Source organism: Petaurus breviceps, unplaced genomic scaffold (assembly GCF_028583685.1).
Source record: "Petaurus breviceps papuanus isolate PSGF00001 unplaced genomic scaffold, PetGlider_PUasm1.0 174, whole genome shotgun sequence".
NCBI lineage: Eukaryota > Metazoa > Chordata > Mammalia > Diprotodontia > Petauridae > Petaurus > Petaurus breviceps.
Window position 1 is genome coordinate 13,657,640 of NW_027185761.1, and position 18,527 is coordinate 13,676,166.

The 18,527-nt window shown below is 44.0% G+C and overlaps 1 protein-coding gene across 1 annotated transcript in view; it reads left to right on the plus strand.

The window, feature by feature from the left end:
* The first annotated feature begins 1,392 nt into the window (after nucleotides 1-1,392).
* The window catches only part of NUP210 (nucleoporin 210), a 183,763-nt gene continuing 166,628 nt past the window's right edge, over nucleotides 1,393-18,527 (plus strand). The window contains exon 1 of the mRNA XM_069083772.1: nucleotides 1,393-6,512. Within this exon, the coding sequence (XP_068939873.1) occupies nucleotides 5,695-6,512 (818 nt within the window). The 5' untranslated portion in view covers nucleotides 1,393-5,694. The remainder of the gene's footprint in view (nucleotides 6,513-18,527) is intronic.

Here is an 18,527-nt window from a genome sequence, read left to right on the forward strand (position 1 = left end):
AAGAATTTGAGGCATAACAGCCAATGAAAAGGCAAAGAGGGCATTGTCACAGGGGAATAAGTTTAAAAAGAAAAGAAAGGTAGAAAGGGGCTAGGTTATGAATGACTTTGAATGCCAAACAGAGGACTTTTATATTTGATCCTGAAGATAATGGGAAGCCACTTGAATTTACTGAGTAGGGGAATGACATGGTCAGATCTCTTTGTTAGGAAGATCAATTTGATATCCTTCCTTGAGTGGAGAATAGAATGTAGAGGTAAAGACTTCAGGCAGGGAGACCAACCTGAAAGTTACTTCAATAGTCCAGATATGAGGTAATGATGGATTGAACCATAATGGTGGCAATGTCAGTGCAGAAAGGGGATCTAAATGAGAGATGTTACACAGGTAGAAGTGACAGGACTTAACTTGATTGAATATGGTGGTGAGGGTGAGGAATTGAGGATCACAATACTTATGAGCCTGGGACACTGGGAAGATGGTGGTGTTCTTCACAGTGGAGGAAAAGATGAGTTCAGTTTTGGATAAGTTGTACAAATATCTAAGAAACAACTAGTTCAAGATGTCCAATAGGCATGGATATGAAAGACTGGAGAAAAGGAGAGAAGTTATGGCTGAATAAGAGCTGGGAATTATAAGCAAAGAGATGATACTTGAATCCATGTCAGTTGATCACCAAATCAAATAGTATCAAGGGAGAAGGGAAGACAGCACAAGAGAGAGCACTGGGAAACACTCATGTTTATTGGACATGAGCTGGATGAAGATACAGCAAAGGATGCTGAGAAGTAGCAATCTGACAGGCAGGAGAACCAGGAGAGGGTGGTGTCACAAAAATCTAGAGAGAAGAGAGTATCAAGGAGAAGAGGAGGATCAACAGTGTCAAAGGCTATATAGAATTTTAAAAAGGATCAGAATTGAGAAAAGGCAATTATTTTGCAATTAAGAAATTATTGGTGAATTTGGAGAGAGGTTTAGGTTAAATGATGAGATCAGAAGCCAAACTCCAGAGAATTAAGAATAGAGCAAGAGGGGTGGCTAGGTGGCACAGTGAATAGAGCACTGACCCTGGAGTCAGGAGGACCTGAGTTCAAATTCAGTCTCAGACACTCCACACAGTTACTAACCATGTGACTTTGGGCAAATCACTTAATCCTAATTGCCCTTCAAAAAAAAGCAAAAAAAAAAAGAAAAAAAAATATATATATATATAAAGAATAGAGTGAGAAGAAAGGAAAGGGTGGCATCAAGTAGTGATAAATCTTCTCAAGGAGTTGAGTCACAAATGGGGGGATCTGGAACAATAGCTAGCAGGGATGGGTGGATGGAGTGGTTTTTCTGAGGATGGAGGAAACATGGAAGTGTTTGTAGGAAACAGGGAAGCAACCAGTAGACAAGAAGAGATTTAAGATTCTTAATGAGAGAGTAGGGATGATATAGGGCCAATCTGCAGAATCACTTATGCATATAGAGGGGTTGGCCTTGGTAAGGAGGAAGGCTACCTCTTCATGTGAGGCAGTTTTGAAGGAGCACATAGGGGTGGAAGGGATCTGAATGATGTGAAATAATGGAGGGGAGGATTTGGAGGGGAATGTGTATTCCAGGAGAGAGATGCTGAGCATTTCTGCTTAAACACAATTGTGAAATAAAACAAGAAAATCTCAGAGCTAGAGGGGCACTTTGAGGTCACAGAGAAGGTGGCAGCTATGATTTGAGCAATACCTTTAACTTTTCCTCTTAATTTCCAATTCTATCACTCTTGTTCAGGCCCTCGTGATCTCTCTCTACTGGACTAACCTCTTCACACAGTGCCGATATATTTTTCTTAATGTACAGAACTAACCATGTTATTCCACTGATCAAAAACTTTCAAAAATTCACCATTACCTACAGGATAAAATATAAATTGATTAGCCTACCATTGAAGGCCCACCATAATTTGGTTCCAATTTACCTTTCTAGCCTTATTTCAATCTACTCCTCTTTGTACTGTTCTGGGAAAATGTGACTACTTGCTGTTGCTTTGTCTTTAGTCTCCATAATTTTTATGAGCCCCCTCCCCCATACTTGGAACACATTTTCTCTACATCTCTGCCTGTTGAAATCTTTCTTTGTGGCTCAGCTCCTGGAGGTCAAGGGCTTTGTTTTTCATCTTTGAACCACCAGTGCCTTGCATTGTAGGTGCTTCCTAAATATTATGGTTGAATTCAATTTAGTCTATTCTAATTCCCTCATTTTATAGATAAGGAACCAGAGGTTGAGGGTAAACTACTTGCTTATGGACCCATTGCTAGGTAGCACCAGGATTTTAACTCAGGTTACCTGACTCTCAATTCAGTGTCTAGCAGTACAGTAAGGTTGACTGTCCAAGATACTATTAGGAGACACACTTTTCCAGAGCTAAGGCCCAGCAAGCAAGCTGTGCCCTGAGCTTCTGGAACTTATGGTCCCTGAACGTGGGCAAGCACCTGCAGGCACAGATATGAAGCCCTGCTACGAAGGGAGTTTTTGTTACTAAATAACCTTGTGTCATGGTTGCTGTTTTGCTCGCTACTCTTGCTACACTACAATATTTGACTCTGTCTAGCCACAGGTATATAAATCAAGGTTCAGCCACTCGAAATGGGGGTTGCCCTCCATTAGGGAAGGGGCTCTGGGACATGTTTCTAATTTGCCTCCTTTCTTACAAAACATTTCCCTCACTTTGAAATTAAACTTCTATTGGATTCCCTACTCTCCCATTCCTAGCCTGCTTTGTTCAGCTCTGAACATCCACAAATTAGAGGCCAGTTTGGTCCACTGACAAGATCATTGAATCAGAAGACCTGGTCTCAAACAGGGGCACTGCCACTCATTTATGGCATAACCTTGGGCAAATTATTCCCTTTCATTGAACCTGTTTCCTTATTTGTAAAATGGGCACAATTCTATTTACATCACCCATATCACAGGATTATTTTAAGGTTTATAAGGAATGATGTGTTTAAAGTGCTTTTTTAAAAAATTACTTGAAGGACCATGTATAAGCAATTATTTTATAGACAACAAAACTGAGGCCAGAACAAACTTATCTTACTGACATGAATGGAGCCCAGGTTATTTGATTTGGAGTTTCATGCTGTCCCTATATCTCCTGACTAGGGGTTGACTGTTCTACTCTGATACCCTCTGCAGACCCCTTCTGATCACTCTCATAATGCCAACGTACTCTATGAACCTCTCTTTTGAAGAGGTCAACATAAAATTATAAGATTTGGGGTTAGGGGTGCTCAAGACCCCAAAATACCAACACACTGGGTCCTGCTGAATGAATTCGATTCAAGTCTTCTCTCAGCCAAAGAAAAGTAAAGTTTATTAAGTTTGTCATATTGGGTAGTCTCTTAAGGTGCCTTGGCATCTGTAAGGCTTGTATTGGACACAGTTAAGTCTGGGCTAGAAAATTCTGTGGCACTCTCACACCACATGAAGGCAAGATGGGATCTTATATACAGAAAGGTTGTGGGAGGAATCTAGGGATGGTCTAGAGGAGGAGTTTTGGGAGGGTCTTTAGAAGGAATCAAATGAGGTCAGACTCCAGTAAATGAGTAATTGAGGGTGGGAAGTTGCTGGAGGCTACCTGGAAATGAGATAATGGTAGGTAGGCTAGGCCAGTAGAGAGTAACCATAGAGGATCAAAGGTGGGGGCTAGCTGGACAAAGGAGGGCCAAGCTAGTAACAAAGATTTGGGCAGAGCCACAAGGAAAGGCTTCTGGCCTCAGGCGAATGCCTCATCAAATGGGAAGATTCAAGGAGAGCTCAACGGGGTTCCTGAAGCCTGCACCTCACCATCTGTGTCACATTTAATATTCACTATGGCAGCAAGCATCACAAAGCTAGGAGTATTTATATTTTAATCGGGGGATAGGAAGGTCATAAAGTCTTAGATATGTAAATCAATGAAGCCCCAAATCTATAGCAACAGGCAACTGGGGAGATATTTTGCACTCAGAGGCCTTCATCCACTACTGAGTAAACTATTCTCTATGGCATGTGCTGGCTGTAGGCATGAATGGTTAAGTATTTAAGTAACATCAGGAGCACTGGGGGACAAAGTGAAGTATTCAGTTTACTTTGAAGGGAAAGGTTGGGACATTTTTGTGCCAACAAATAGAATTTTGGCTACATTGTGGGTTTTTTTCCCCCCAAACAGCAATAGTTTTAACTTCTCCAACTGATTATGTACGAGCTATTGAACCATGTTTTATTCATTGTTCCTTCTATCCTTAGGAGGGATATGGCTGGCTGCCTCTATTTCAGAAGAACTGGAAAGGTTTGTTTGAAGTGGGAGCCAACAGTATGTGCAGAAACTGTTCTCTTGCTTTTGTAGGACTCCACAGAATTAGCCATGATAAAATATTTACAAGATAAAAAAGTGACTTCTATATGGGGATTAAAGCTATTAAATGGCTCCTAACAGTCAGGCTAATTGGATGAATCAAATAGCACCTAACTGTGCAGTTTGGAGGACAAATGCACCAAGTGAATGGAATGATAGAATATTAAAGAAAAAGTACAAAGACAGGGTAAATACCACCTGCAAAGTTGCACGGTTCAACATTGATAAAAAGCTGGGATTACTTTGGTTGAACTGGGTCATTAATCATGATTAGGATTTGGAAAATAGTTTGCACTGGGATTTCTGGGGGTCATTTTTATTAGGAGACTGCCTAACAAGATTAAGGCAACAATTCCTATCTGTTCCCATCCTCACCCCACCAGCACTAATGTACTTAAAAACACACAAGCACCTCAAATAACAATTCTATTTGGAACTTTCTGAGAACCCGTCTTCCTAAAGAGCTATACTATCTTCCTTTATGCGCAGAATACATGGGCTGTCAGAGCCCAGGTCAGGTGCCCATCCTGACCAAGGGGTGTCTGAGAAAATGCCAGCTAGAACCACAGAGCCGTGTCTGGAGAGTCGGCTCCGTTTTCTACTTCAGGAATGTTGGAGCTGCATGGGACCATAAGAGAACATTAGTCCACCGTCATGTTCACAGAGCTCACCCAATTCCCACCAGTGCCTTTGAATCTCATCTCCTCTGGCTTCTCATTACCACTAAAATAGCCAGAGAAGATAGCTTAACTTTTCTTTATTTAGCCCATACTGGATAGGCCACACTTGACACCGAAGACAATGGGAGGGCAAGATGGGTCACCACCCCTGTAAAGACGCCCCTACAGCCCGGAGTCCGAAGGGCAGTTGGAACTCAGATTCTCAGAAAGGCGCTCGGTTTAGAGAGCTTCTCATCCTTGCAAATGGAATGAAGCCATTCCTCACTGAACACAACTCGATTTTGCTGAATTAACCTCTCTACCCTGACCCCGACTCCATTTACCATCGGCGTCCCACAAGGTGGGGAGGGCACCTATTATTTCCCCATATGGGAATAACAGAGCCTGGGTCCCAGTTTCTACCTGCCTGTTTTACCTTCTGGGTAGTCTGTGCCTAGTCCCTATCTCCACCTCCATTCCCACCCAACCACAGGTTCTAAGTTCCTCTTAGCATCCAGCCCAGGGCTTCAGCTTCTCCCCAGGGCAAAGGCTCATGGCGAAGTGGGACTACAGCAGCTATGACGTCAGCTCCTTAAGGGTCCCCGGAGCCTCTGTGGGGCAGAGCAATCCTCCTGCCTCCTTCTGCCCTCTCCCTCCCCCATGCAGTCTCAGATCACCCTCTGCAGTGGGTGCTCTAGTGCATGCATCAGAGCCCCACGAGGCTGCCCTAGCTCTGGCGTCCGCAGGTGGCGCCCCAGCCGGAGAGAAGAAGGAAGGGGGGACGGGTCTGCTGCTCTGTATACTGTGGCGAAGACCTCCCCCTCCTCCGGCAACTTTGTATCGTTTGGGACTTCCTCCCCGTTTCCCGCGATTTCCAGTTTGCACAAACCAGGCCGGCCGGGCCTGGGACTTGGGGTGGGCCGCCCTCGCTCGCTTCGCTGGGGGCCAGCAGCTGGGATCCCGCTGGGCCCGCCTACTCGAGGAGAAACCCGCGCCGGGGTCCCCCTCTCCGCCCACCCGACCCCACCCCACCCCACCCCACCCCTGCCAACGGCCCAGGAAGTTGCATTCAGATCTGGAGGGATGTCCCACGCCCCTCCCCCTCCACGCCTTATCACCTGCTGCCGGGGCAGCGGCAGCGCGGTCCTCCTGCAGGCTAGGTTGTTGGGTGCTCTGGGGCGGGGTGGGAGGGAGCCAACCAGCCCTCCGGAGTCCGAGAGCGAGCCGGCAAGCAAGCAAGCCCGGCGCCGACTGGGGAGCACGGGAGGAGGGAGGATGGCAGCTCGGGCCCAGGGGCCGCCAAGGGGCTGGCAGCTATCGCCGCCACTGCTGTTGCTACTACTGCTGCTGCTGCTAGCGGTGCTGGCCGGGGACCGCGCCGCCGCCTCCAAGCTCAACATACCCAAAGTGCTGCTACCCTTCACGCGGGGCACCCGCATCAACTTCACACTGGAGGCCTCAGAGGGCTGCTACCGCTGGTGAGTGAGCCAGTAGGAGCCCTCCTCTCCCCGCAACCACCCTCTCCCCTCCCCTGGGGCCCAGGCAGAGGAGGAGGGAGCAAGAGCGAGAGCGCGGGCTGGAGCCGGCGCCAGGGGCCGTGGGCGGGAGCAGCAGCTAGACCTGCAGCCGGGAGGGGCCGAGGGGGTTCGCGAGGCCACTGGGTCGAGTCGGGTCCGGGTCAGGCCCAGGCCGGGCCGCTGCCAGGCCGGCGCGTGCCATCCCCGTGTAGCTGCGGGCAGGTGCGTCTGCACCGGCCTGGACTACGGCCGACTACAGCCACCGCTCCCCTGGGGTCAGGAAGGCAAGGCCAGCCCGCAGGAGGAAAGAGGGGAGCCCTCCCTCTGGTCGGCAAGACCGAGCCGGCTGCACATGGCGTCGCGAGGACCGGAGAGCGGCTGCCAGGCTCCGCCGCGGTCCTGGTCGGCCCCGCCCCCTGGGATGCTCCAGCTCCTTCCAGCCCCCCACCCCTCCCCGTACGCGAGCGGAGGGGGCCTGGCGCTGAGTCTGGACCCTTGGCGGCGGCGGCGGCGGCGGCTGATGCTGTCTTTGGCGCCCGAGAGGGAGAGGGGGTGGAAGAGGGCAGAGAGGCGGCCCGATCTCGCTCTCCTGCCGCAGCACGGCGGCTGCGTGGGTGCCCTGGCCTCCTCGTGGGGCTCCTCAGCAGCCATGCGCCAGAGTCAGACTCGCAAGGGCCGTGGGAAGGAGAAGGTGCTGGGCGCACAGGCCGCTGCTACTCTTCCCGAAACGGGTTAGAGGCCAGGCCTTGGCCCTGGTCAGTGTTAGAGGCCTGGCAGGCCTTGGCACTGAGGGTGCCCTGGGGGCAAGCCGAGGGCAAGGACCTGGCTCCTGGCGGGCGATTTGCGCCTGCGTGGAGGCAATGGCTCTTCCCCTAGGGAAGTCAGGGCAGGCGCTTAGTCACTGACCACTGAGGTGATCTGGTCTGTGACCTGAAAGGGTCAAACCCTAAATGGTCAGCTGCTTGTCTTTTTTTCAGTTGAAGATTTCTTGAGGCAGCATACTGGTTTCTTGGAAGGGTATAAGCATTTATTAAGCACCTACCATGTTCGTAGCACTGTGCTAAGGACTTTAAAAATATTTTTTGAAAGAGTTTCCACTTACAGCTGAGGGAAATATGGTGTACTGGGCAGGGAGCCTCTTGTCAAATTTGTAATGGGTCTGAAAGAATCGAGACCAGAATCCCAAGAAAACACTTACTTAGATCTCTCTCTCTCTCTCTCTCTCTCTCTCTCCCCCCCCTCTCCCCATCTCTTTCCCCCCCCCCCCCTCCCCCCCCCTCTCCCTCCCTCCCCCCCCCCAGTCAATATTTTCTGACCAAATCCTGCCCATTGGCCACCATTATCCACGTTCTAGAGACTTTGCTGTTAGACTACTACTTTGTTTTGCCAAGTAGACTTGGCCACCGCATTCCCAGCTCCCAGGGAAGTTTGCAAACTTGGTCTTAACCAGGCAGGAGTGATTATCATGTGGTAAAGATATTAAAAATCAAAACTGGGCCAGCCTTCAGGATGTCAGAGCTAGAAGAGAGAGACTTCAAATATCATGCAAACTAAGCCCTTTGACTTCACAGAAGAGAAAACTGAGGCTAAGGGAGGGTTCATGATTTGCCCCAGGATGTACAGACAGTAGATGGGAGAGCTATTATTTTCACTTACATCTTCTTACTCCCAAATCTAGGACTCTTTGCAGATAAGTCTTTCAGATAACAAAGCTGGTGGGTAGTGGAGGTGGTTATAAGTATGATTCAGGCTAAATACTTTTCAAATTCTACTGAATTTCAAATGCAAAAGTAGATGACTTTGTGGTTCTGGGCCTATTCCCTCTTTGGGAATCAAACCTTTGGACCATTGTTTGGTATTCTGTGATGTTTTGCCAGGGTTTAAATCTCAGCTTTCACCACTGGTATTTTAAAAAAAGGAATGAGAGCTTGATTTCGTATTAGTTCTTAGTTCTTGACTCTCAGTCAAGATATTGAATGTCCTTGAATTCAGGTCCCTTGGTTCAGAAGGAATGGAGGATTTGGAATCTGAGAATCTATATTCAAATCTTAGTTCTACTACTTAGTTATATGTATGACCTTGAGCAAGTCACTTTCCCAGGCCCTATCTTTTTAATTTCTAAAATGATGGACTAAATGCATTAGAGGACCTTTAAAATCCTTTCCAGTTCTCAGTCTATGGTTCTAAGTTTTAGAGTTTCTAGATATTTTATCTCTTTGTTTGCTTTAGGGTCTTTGCAGCAAATTTATTCTTGTAAGTGTCCATGGAAAGCTTACCTAGTCTGAACCATTACTACATTGTGTCAGCAAGTAGAATTTTTAGTGTTTTCCATTCACTTGAATGACTTTGGATCCCAGCCTTTGAGAGTTGGAAGGGACTTTAGAAGAATTAGTCTGGTCAGATGAAAAACTGAGGCCAAGCGAGGGGAAGTGACATAATTAAAGTCACAGCATCAGTGGCTGAGTACTCAGGACTCAGCTCCAGACTTACAGGATGAGTTCCCAGGGACTACTTTTTGGGGGGTGGGGATGAACAGTCATTCACTGGCCAAAGTATTTTAAAGTTTACGCATTCTTATCCTCTTATATATTAAGTTATCAGTATTTTTTATGTACAGAAAAAGGTGCATTCTTATCCTCTTATATATTAAGTTATCAGTATTTTTTATGTACAGAAAAAGGATACAAGTTATTAGAAACATCTGGCTCTAGATGAATGCTCTGAGATGCATTGGAATGCTGTTTCCTTTCAGGTTATTTAGCTACACTTTTTCTAAAATGATAACATCCAAGTTTTCCTACCATGTTTTCTTTTCCAAAAGTAGATGAAATCTGGAAAAACATCATTTTCACTTAAATTTGTCAAAAAGAGTAAATGGGCCAGGGGAGAGGGAACCCTTCCTTGTGATGTATCTGAAATAAGCTTGTGCCGGATGTTATAGAAGAATCTTACAGTAAATGTGTGACTGCCTGTTCTAAGTGCATTCTGAGAGGTGTTTGGTGATTGTGATTCCCCCAACTTGACTTTGCACAGAAATGTTATTAGTCATGCATTCAAATGTTTTCTTTAATTTTAGTAGTTCTAAGCATAGTTAATTTATCTCTTCAGTTCTGCAAAATTGCCTCTCGAGATTTTTGAGCAGCGCAGCATACAGCTATTTATTTTCAGTTATTGAAGTTTGGAGGAGATTCCTTCCCACCCAAAGAGTTGGTAGGAATCTCTGAATTAAATCTTATTTTGATATGTGCTTGTGTATGTAACATACAACATACACACATAGAACCAGTAAACATTTATTTCATGCCTACTTTGTGCCAGTTACCCTGCAGTGGGGGAGAAAGACAAAAAAAAAAAATGGAAACAGTCCCTACCCTCAAGGAAGTTACAGTCAATTGGGCAGATACCAAGTAGAAATATAAGTGAATACATGATCATCTGAGGAGGGAGAGAACACTAAAACCTTTGAAATGAAGAAAGGCTTCATGGAGGAGACAGCTTCTGAACTTAGTTTTGAGGGAGGAGGTTTCAGAAAGGTAGGTATGAGGAGAGAATTAATTTTAACCTTAGGGAACAACCAAAACAAATACATGAAAGTGAGAGCTGGTATATGGGGTATATGTGTGTGTGTGTGTGTGTGTGTGTGTGTGTGTGTGTGTGTAATAAGCATTTATTAAATATCTTCTGTGTGCCAGGCATTGTACTAAACATATAATTAGCCAGTTTATAGTTAATTAGGACGATAGAGTAGACTTGGAGTTAGAAGGCCCAGACTCAAATACTGTTTAAAATTGTGGCCGAGTTACTTAATCTCTTTATGTTCCAGTACCTCATCTGTAAAATGGGGATAAGAGTATTTGTACTACTCACCTCTCAAGGTTGTTATGAGGAAAGTGCTTTATAAACCATAGCACATTATAGGAATTGTGAGCTATCCTTATTTTTCCATTGCTTCCTAGTTGTAATTCTTCATTGACTTAAGAGAAAACATAGAAATCATCTAGGCTAACTCCTTCATTTTGCAGACAGGATATTGGACCCTATGAGGGAACATAAGTTGTCCAAGCCACAAAGAAAGTTAACTTTCAGAGCCAGGATTAGAACCCAGTTATTTGGTGTCATTAGACCTGTGTTCTTCCTTTAAAATCAATGAAAAATATTTATTAAGCGCTTAGTATTGTGCTAAGAACTGACTCTCCCAACCCCACTTACACTGGCAGGTTGAATCCTCAGGGTGTGGTTAGCTATGTCTTCTCTCAAGGCTCTAGGGGTAACCCGGAGGAGTTGGGGAGGGGGGGCTATAATTTGGTACTTTTGTTTACAAGCCCTCACCTAATGTGTCCTCTCCACAATCAAATAACCAATAAATACAAAGTAGCCTTTAGTAAGAAGATAGAACAAGGATTGAAGCCCCAAGGACACTCCCCCACCTCCCCCACCCCCAGCCAGGTCTGCTTTCCCCTCTTTATGCCCATTCAGTCCCTGGGAAGAGTGGGCTCACTCTTAAAGTGGTTGCAGCGAAGCACTCCCTCTCCCCACCCCCATGAATATTTCCTGACCTTTCCACCTTTTGAGGATGTGGCATAACCAGTGTAAAGATTACTCATTTGCTTGTTTAATGGTGTCTTGGTTGCTGGGCTGTATCAAAGCTGTTCACTCCTCAGGGTGGGCTGCTCCCTAGACTCTGCTTTTGGTTCTACATGCTAAGGGGACTGTTGTTCAGATCTTTCAAAGCTCACAAGGTTGTAACCTGGTCTGTTCCATCTCTAATGTTCATTCACCTAAGATCAGGAAAGAATAAACACAAAGACATGAGAGAGAAAGAGAGAGAGAGACAGAGAGAGAGAGGAGAGAGAAAGAGAGAGGAGAGAGACACAGAGAGAGAGAGTGGGGGGAGAGAGAGAGGGAGAGAGAGAGAGAGAGAGCAAACACCAGAGGTATCACATATTCATGGCCACATGGTAGCCATAAAATAAGATGATATCTCCTTATATAAGGGAGATAAGGCAACTGTCCCTGCCTTGGCTATTGCTGTTACCTCTCTCTGGCATCCCTAGTGGCCCATAGCATATTGGGTGAAGGGGAGAAAGAGAGAGACAGAGAGAGAAAGGCAGAGATGGAGAGACAGTGACATAGAAAAGAGAAGGGGAGGGAAAAGTCTATATATACATACATACACACATGTATGTACACATATATCAGATTGTGAGGGGAAATGTGAGAATAGGAGTCAGGAGACCTGGGTTCTAATTCAAGTTCTTCCACTCAATTAGCTTTATGACACTGAGCAAGTAATTTCTCTCTGGGCTTGAGTTTCTTCTTTTGTAAGATGAAGAGATTAGACTAAATGACCCCTAAAACCTCTCCCAGGTTTAATATTCCATGCTTTTGAGACTCCCACCCCCTTTACATATTTCACACACACACTTCACTCACACATATTTCACACACACACACTTTTCAAACCCAGTATCTCAGTTGCATTAACTACAGTATGGGTATGGCTTTCCTTGCCTTTGGGTGTGGAGCATGAAGCTAGAATGTATCCTCCCTTGCCTATGTAGTTTGCTAGGGTCCTGGTGCAGGATGTAGGTGGAACAGATAAGTCCTATAGATGTGGTCAGAGGACGGCTGGTGGTTGGGGGAGGCTTGAGGGTTTCCTGGGTACTGTCATTTTGTCCTGAACCACCCTATCACCTATTTTTTTTTCCCGATTGCTTCTTTTGCTGTTGATTCATGTAGGCAGGCTCACTATAATTTTTCATACAAACTCTTCAAGATGAGTCTCTCATATCATGTATTTGAAATTCCCTTCAGAGTTTGAGAGGATAGACTTTTTTCCTAGGACTGATACTCATGGTCTCTGGAGAGGAAGGATTCCATCTCCTGCCTAGCACCCCTCCTATCTCAACCAATCATGCGTGCGTATATACCTAGGCTTTCGATATACAAAGATGAAAACAACAACAACAAACAACAACAGTAGAAAACAGTCTTTCTAGAAGTTTGAATTCTGTTGAAGAAGACAGCATGTGTAGCAATAAGAATATAGAGAAGAAATCTAAAATAAACAGAAAGTAGTAAATACAGGGTAGTTAGGGCAGGAAGGCACTAGCAGTTGGAGGGATCAGGAAAGGCTTTGTGGAAAATGTGGTGTGACTTCAGTTGCATTTTAAAGGAAGACTAGGACTGCATTCAGATTTATGTAGCACTTTAAAGTTACACATCATTTTAGCATCTCATTGGTCCTCCAAATACATAATAACCCCGTGAAGGTGACAGGTCAGGCATTATGATCCACATTTTATAGCTAAGAAAACTCTGGTTCAGATGTGTTGAATTAAATTTGCCCAGGGTTACACAACTAATTTGGGCTACCATCTAAAGTCTTCATTTTATTGGTCCAAAATGATTTCTGTTACATCATGTTAACCCTACTTCCTCAAAAAAAAAAAATGAACTCTTTTCTCTGGATGATCTCTGATGTCCTCTAGCTCTGATACATTTTTTTTTTCATGTGTTGTAATTTTTTTTTATTTTTCAAATGCTTTATTAACTTCTGATTTACATCATTCATTTCCACCAGATTTTGAGTTACAAATTTTCTCCCCGTTTTTCCCCTACCCACTGCCCCAAAATAGCAGTCCCACAGGATATCCCCTCCTCCAATCTGCTGTCTCCCATATCTTCTCCCATACCCCCTTCGACTTTTCCAGTAGGGCATGGTGGATCTCTATGCCCCAGTGCCTGTATAACTTATTTCCCAATTACATGTAAAATAGTATTAATAATAGTATCTATATATCTATATCTATATATATTTATAAACATTTGATTTTAAAACTTTGAATTCCGGATTCATTTCCTTCCTCCCTTGTCACCCACCCTTACTGGGAAGATAAGCAATTCATTATAGGTTGTACATGTGTTTGCTCTGATACATTTTGAGTAGACTTGAAACAGGATACTATCCGCAATTCAACCTAACTCATATTTCTCTCCTGCTCTCTCCCCCACCCCAGCCTTCTTGTGTAATTCTCACTTCTCCTTTCTTTTACTACAGTTTTCTGACCTAATCTCTGCTCCACCCCCACCGGAAACTAAAGGCTTGAAAGAGCTTATTTTTCCCCCTCCTGGACTGGTCAGCTAGTCTCAGGAGTATTGTAGATTGCCATAGGGCTCCAGGGCAAGACCAGGACAGTAGTTCTACCTATGTGGTACAGACCTGCAAGTCTTAAGGTGGATCAGAAATACTTGCATGAATTTTGGAAAGATGGATCTGTGAAAATTGAAATCCCCCAAATGAACAATTAGCAGATTGTACCCATGTGGCCACTTTTGTTCAAAAACTGCCCTCTTTAGGGACTGTTAACCAATCAAAAAGCATTTAAAAGAAAACAAAAATAATTAGCCTTGAGAATTAGAGAATAAATAATGCTATCACTTTATAGGGCTACACAAACCTCATTTTGATGTGCTAAATGCTTCTACTAAAGAGAGCAAGCAATATTTAAATCCTATCAGAAGAAAACTCTCTGGAGAGCAAACTACCCTGTCTACGAAAAGTTCATGGAAATTTAGACCAGAAACAATCAGATTGTAAAAAGAGAGTACATTGGAAGAAGCATTGACTTGGGGGAATTTAATGGATGATCCTCAGTATACTTATCCAATGTTTGTTTAATTTTGATATGGTGTGGAGATCTTAATTTTAATGTCTTAATGTTTCAACTCAAAGTTTTACTAATTACCTATGCTATTTCCAGGGTTATGCATGATGCTGTGGGGTTATCTAAGAAAGAATAAAACATTGTTTTCCTCAAGAAAGTCACTGTCTTTCTGACCATTAGAAAATATAGTGTGAGGTTATGTGTTTAGACTGGAGGGTACTTACTTATATGAGTAAGTTTAAGGACAGGATCTTGGAGCCAAAAGGGACCTGAGAAGTTATTCAAATACATGTAAATATGTGTGTATGTAAAGTATGTATGTATGTATTTGTTGTGTCTAAAAATGTATGTCAAATTCTGTACCTAGAATCTATCCCCCCTCTGTCAGAAGGTGAATAGCATGCTTCATTAGTTCTCTGTAATTCTGAGTTGTCAGTGCACTGACCAATGACTTAAAGTTGTTTTTTTTGGTAAAACATTGTTGTTAACTGTAGGAATTGTTCTGGTTCTGCTCACTTCATGCTGAATTGCATAAATCTTCCCAGGTTTCTCTGCAACTGTATTTTCATTGTTTCTTATGGTGTAATGATATTCCACTACATTGGTATCACATAGTTGTTTAAATAATCCCAGATTGATGGATGCTACTTTTGTTTTCCCGTTCTTTGCTACAACAAAAAAAGATTGTATAGATAATTTTATAAATGTGGGTTTTTTCTTCTTCCTTTGACCTCTTTAGAGTATAGGACTCGTTGTAGAATTTTTTTCGTTTTCAGGGGTAATGTTTTGACTCATGTGCAGATTGAATTTAAATTAGGCAGGGTTGCACAAAGTTGTCATTTAAGTCCAGTGACAAATGTCATCAAGAACGTTTGAACATCCTCTATTTCATTGAATGACCATATCTTCCCCTGAAACATGATACTTAGTTTTGCTAGGTAGGTGATTCTTGGTTTTAATCCTAGCTCCTTTGACTTCAGGAATATCATATTCCAAGCCCTTCGATCCCTTAATGTAGAAGCTGCTAGGTCTTCTGTTATCCTGATTGTGTTTCCACAGTACTCAAATTGTTTCTTCCTGACTGCTTGCAGTATTTTCTCTTTGACCTAGGAACTCTGGAATTTGGCTAAAATATTCCTATCAATTTTCTTTTTGGGATCTTTTTCAAGAGGAGATCAGGGAATTCTTTCAATTTCTATTTTGCCCTCTGGTTCTAGAATATCAGGGCAATTTTGCTTGATAATTTCTTGAAAGATGGTGTTTAGGCTCCTTTTTGATCATGGCTTTCAGGTAGTCCAGTAATTTTAAAATTCTCTCTCCTGGATCTATTTTCCAGATCAGTGGTTTTCCCAATGAGATATTTGACATTGCCTTCTATTTTTTTCATTTGCTCGATTTTTTTAATAGTTATCTTGATTTCTCATAGTCATTAGCTTCCATTTGCTCCAATCTAATTTTGAAGGAATTATTCTCTTCAGTGAGTTTTTCAAATTCCTTTTCCATCTGGCAAATTCAGCTTTTTAAGCATTCTTCTCCTCATTGGGTTTTTGGGCCTCTTTTGCCATTTGAGTTAGTCTATTTTTTAAGGTGTTATTTTCTTCAGTATTTTTTTGGATCTCCTTTAGCAGGCTGTTGACTCACTTTTCATGATTTTCTTGCATCATTTTCATTTCTCTTCCCAATTTTTCCTCCACTTCTCTTACTTGATTTTCAAAATCCTTCTTGAGCTCCTCCATGGCCTGGGACCAATACATATTTTACTTGGAAGCTTTTGATACAGGAGTTCTGACTTCATTATCTTCCTCTTGTTCCATGCTTTGATCCTTTTTGTCCCCAAAAAAGGATTCTGTGGCCTGATAGCACTTCCCCTGCTTGCTCATCTTGCCTGTCAGTTACTTGACTTTTGAGCTCTTTGCCACTGTAGAACTCTGCTTCCAGAATGGAAAGAACTTTGCCCCAGATAGATGGACTTTTCGCAGCTGCCAGAGCTATTAGCAGGGCACCTCAAGTTCTGGCAGACTTCCACACACCCCAGGACCACCACCCAAGACTATGATCTAGATCCAAGCAGGTCAAAGCAAGAGTGATTACCCTCTGAATGGTCACTTGGTTCCCCTATGATCTGCAGGCCAGGAGCTTTGGAGGCAGCCATGTGGCATCAGCTGCAGCTGCTGTGCCTCTGCCACTTCTCGCCCTGGGGACAGGGGCTGGACCATGCTCTTCTGTCTCCATGTTCCTACAGAGGTCCCCAGTCACCTTTTACTTTCTCTTTGGTATTTATGGGTTGAGAAGTCTGGAGACCACTGCAGCTGCTGGTGATTTACTCTTCTGAAGTCTGCTCCTGCCAGTCTGGGCTGCTGGTTGGGGCCAGCCTGGGGCTGGAACCCCATGGCTCACATGGCACTGTGTTCTGCTCCCAGAGTGCTGTGATAGACCCTTCCTGTTGGCCTCCCAGGCTGCCATCAGTGGGAGATTTGTTTCTTTCTCTCTGTCACTTTGTGGGTTCTGTAGCTCTAAAATTTGTTTAGAGTCATTTTTTACAGGTATTGGAAGTGGTTGGAGAGGGAGCCCATGCCAAGTTCATTGTTTTACTCCACCATCTTGGCTCCACCCCTTGCAAGACAAATGTCAAGATGACTAGTGATGGCCCAGGATATAGTGCATGACCTTGCTGTCTTTGATATCTGACCGAGCTCTAAGCACTCTGCAGTGCCTGCTTCATCCACCCTCATGGCTATTGTCATCCACCCATTCTTCTGGGGGAAGTCTTCACTTGCTTCACACTCTCCTAACTCACTGGCGCCTGAGGCCCATCCATTACCCCCAGCCTGGTTTAACCCATCTGCTGAGATGGCTTACCAGGTGTGGCTGCTAAGATGCCCCAGCCTCCTGGAGTCACAGGTGAGAGTTGGCTGCCAGGTAGACACCAAGTGTGGACGAGTAACCCTGAAAAGGGCTTGGTACCCCCTTACACCAGAGGTGCTGGTCCTCCCTAAACATTCCATATACCCCAGTACCTAGTTGTGGTATTGTTGGTCAGAGAATCCCAGTCAGTCAATAGACATTTATTAAGTGCCTTCTGTTTGTCAGGCACTATACTAGAAACCTCTGATACAAAGACAGTCCCTGCCCTTCAAGAGCTTATATTCTATTGGTAGGAATTACTTATATATTATATGCATAAATAATATATATATGACAGACGTTCTAAAGACAAACTAGATGAACTAAGGAAAGGCAGCATTAGGACCCTGCAAAGGGACTGAGCCTTGGAGCCCAGCAGAGAACTGTTCCTACCTAAGGGTATTCATGATGACTCCACGAAGGAAGGAAACCAATTTTCAGTAATCTGGAACTATAAATTCACTCCTTTGCCGCACGCGTTCCTTCAAGCTTGAGTTCATATTCCCCATGGGTCCTGCATGTGATTGTGAGCGTGTACCCCATGTTTTTTGGGGGGATTGTTCTTTTTCACAACTGTTCCTATACCTTTTCAGTAAAAAAAAAAATTCTACAAGCTAACTGTCTGACTAATTGATAATAAATAAAGAGCACACTGTTTGGGGCTCATGAGTAAGGATACTAGATAATCCTTACCTTTAAGGATTCACCCTGAGAATCCTGAGTGGAGAAATAGTAAGCCCCACTCTAGGGACCCAGCCTGCCAGGGAGTTGGGAATGTCACTTCAGAGGGGGCGATGTATTATGAAATGAGGCAGTTAGGTGAAAGAGTAGGTGGGATACTGGGCCTGGAGTCAAGAAGACCTAAGTTCAAATTCAGCCTCATATACTTCCTAACTGTGTGACCATGGACAAGTCACTTAACCTTTTTAAAGTTTCCTTCATCAGTAAAATGGAAATAATCATAACACCTAACTTGTCAGGTTGTTATGAAGATAAAATGAGGTAATATTTGTAAAGTACTTTGTAGACCTTGAATGATAGCTGTTATTATCTACACATATTCCTATGTATGTCTAAATGCATATAGATGTTCATGCATGCAAAGTAAGTATACTGTGATTTCAGGGGGTACTAATAACTGGAGGGTATAAGAAAAGGATTCATATAGGAGGAAAGAAGTTGAACAGGAGTTGAATGGGAGCCAGTGATTCCAGGGTGAAGTAAGGAGGGAAATGCATTTCAGGCATAGGAGACATCTGATGCAAAGGTAAGGAGCTGGCAGGCAGACTATTGTGTACAAGGTACAGCAAGGACCCTAACTCACATCACTTCCAGTGTGACCTTGTGCAAATCTGCTCTATCTGGTACTCTATCACTTCTAGTATGAAAGGAAGTAATAATGGGT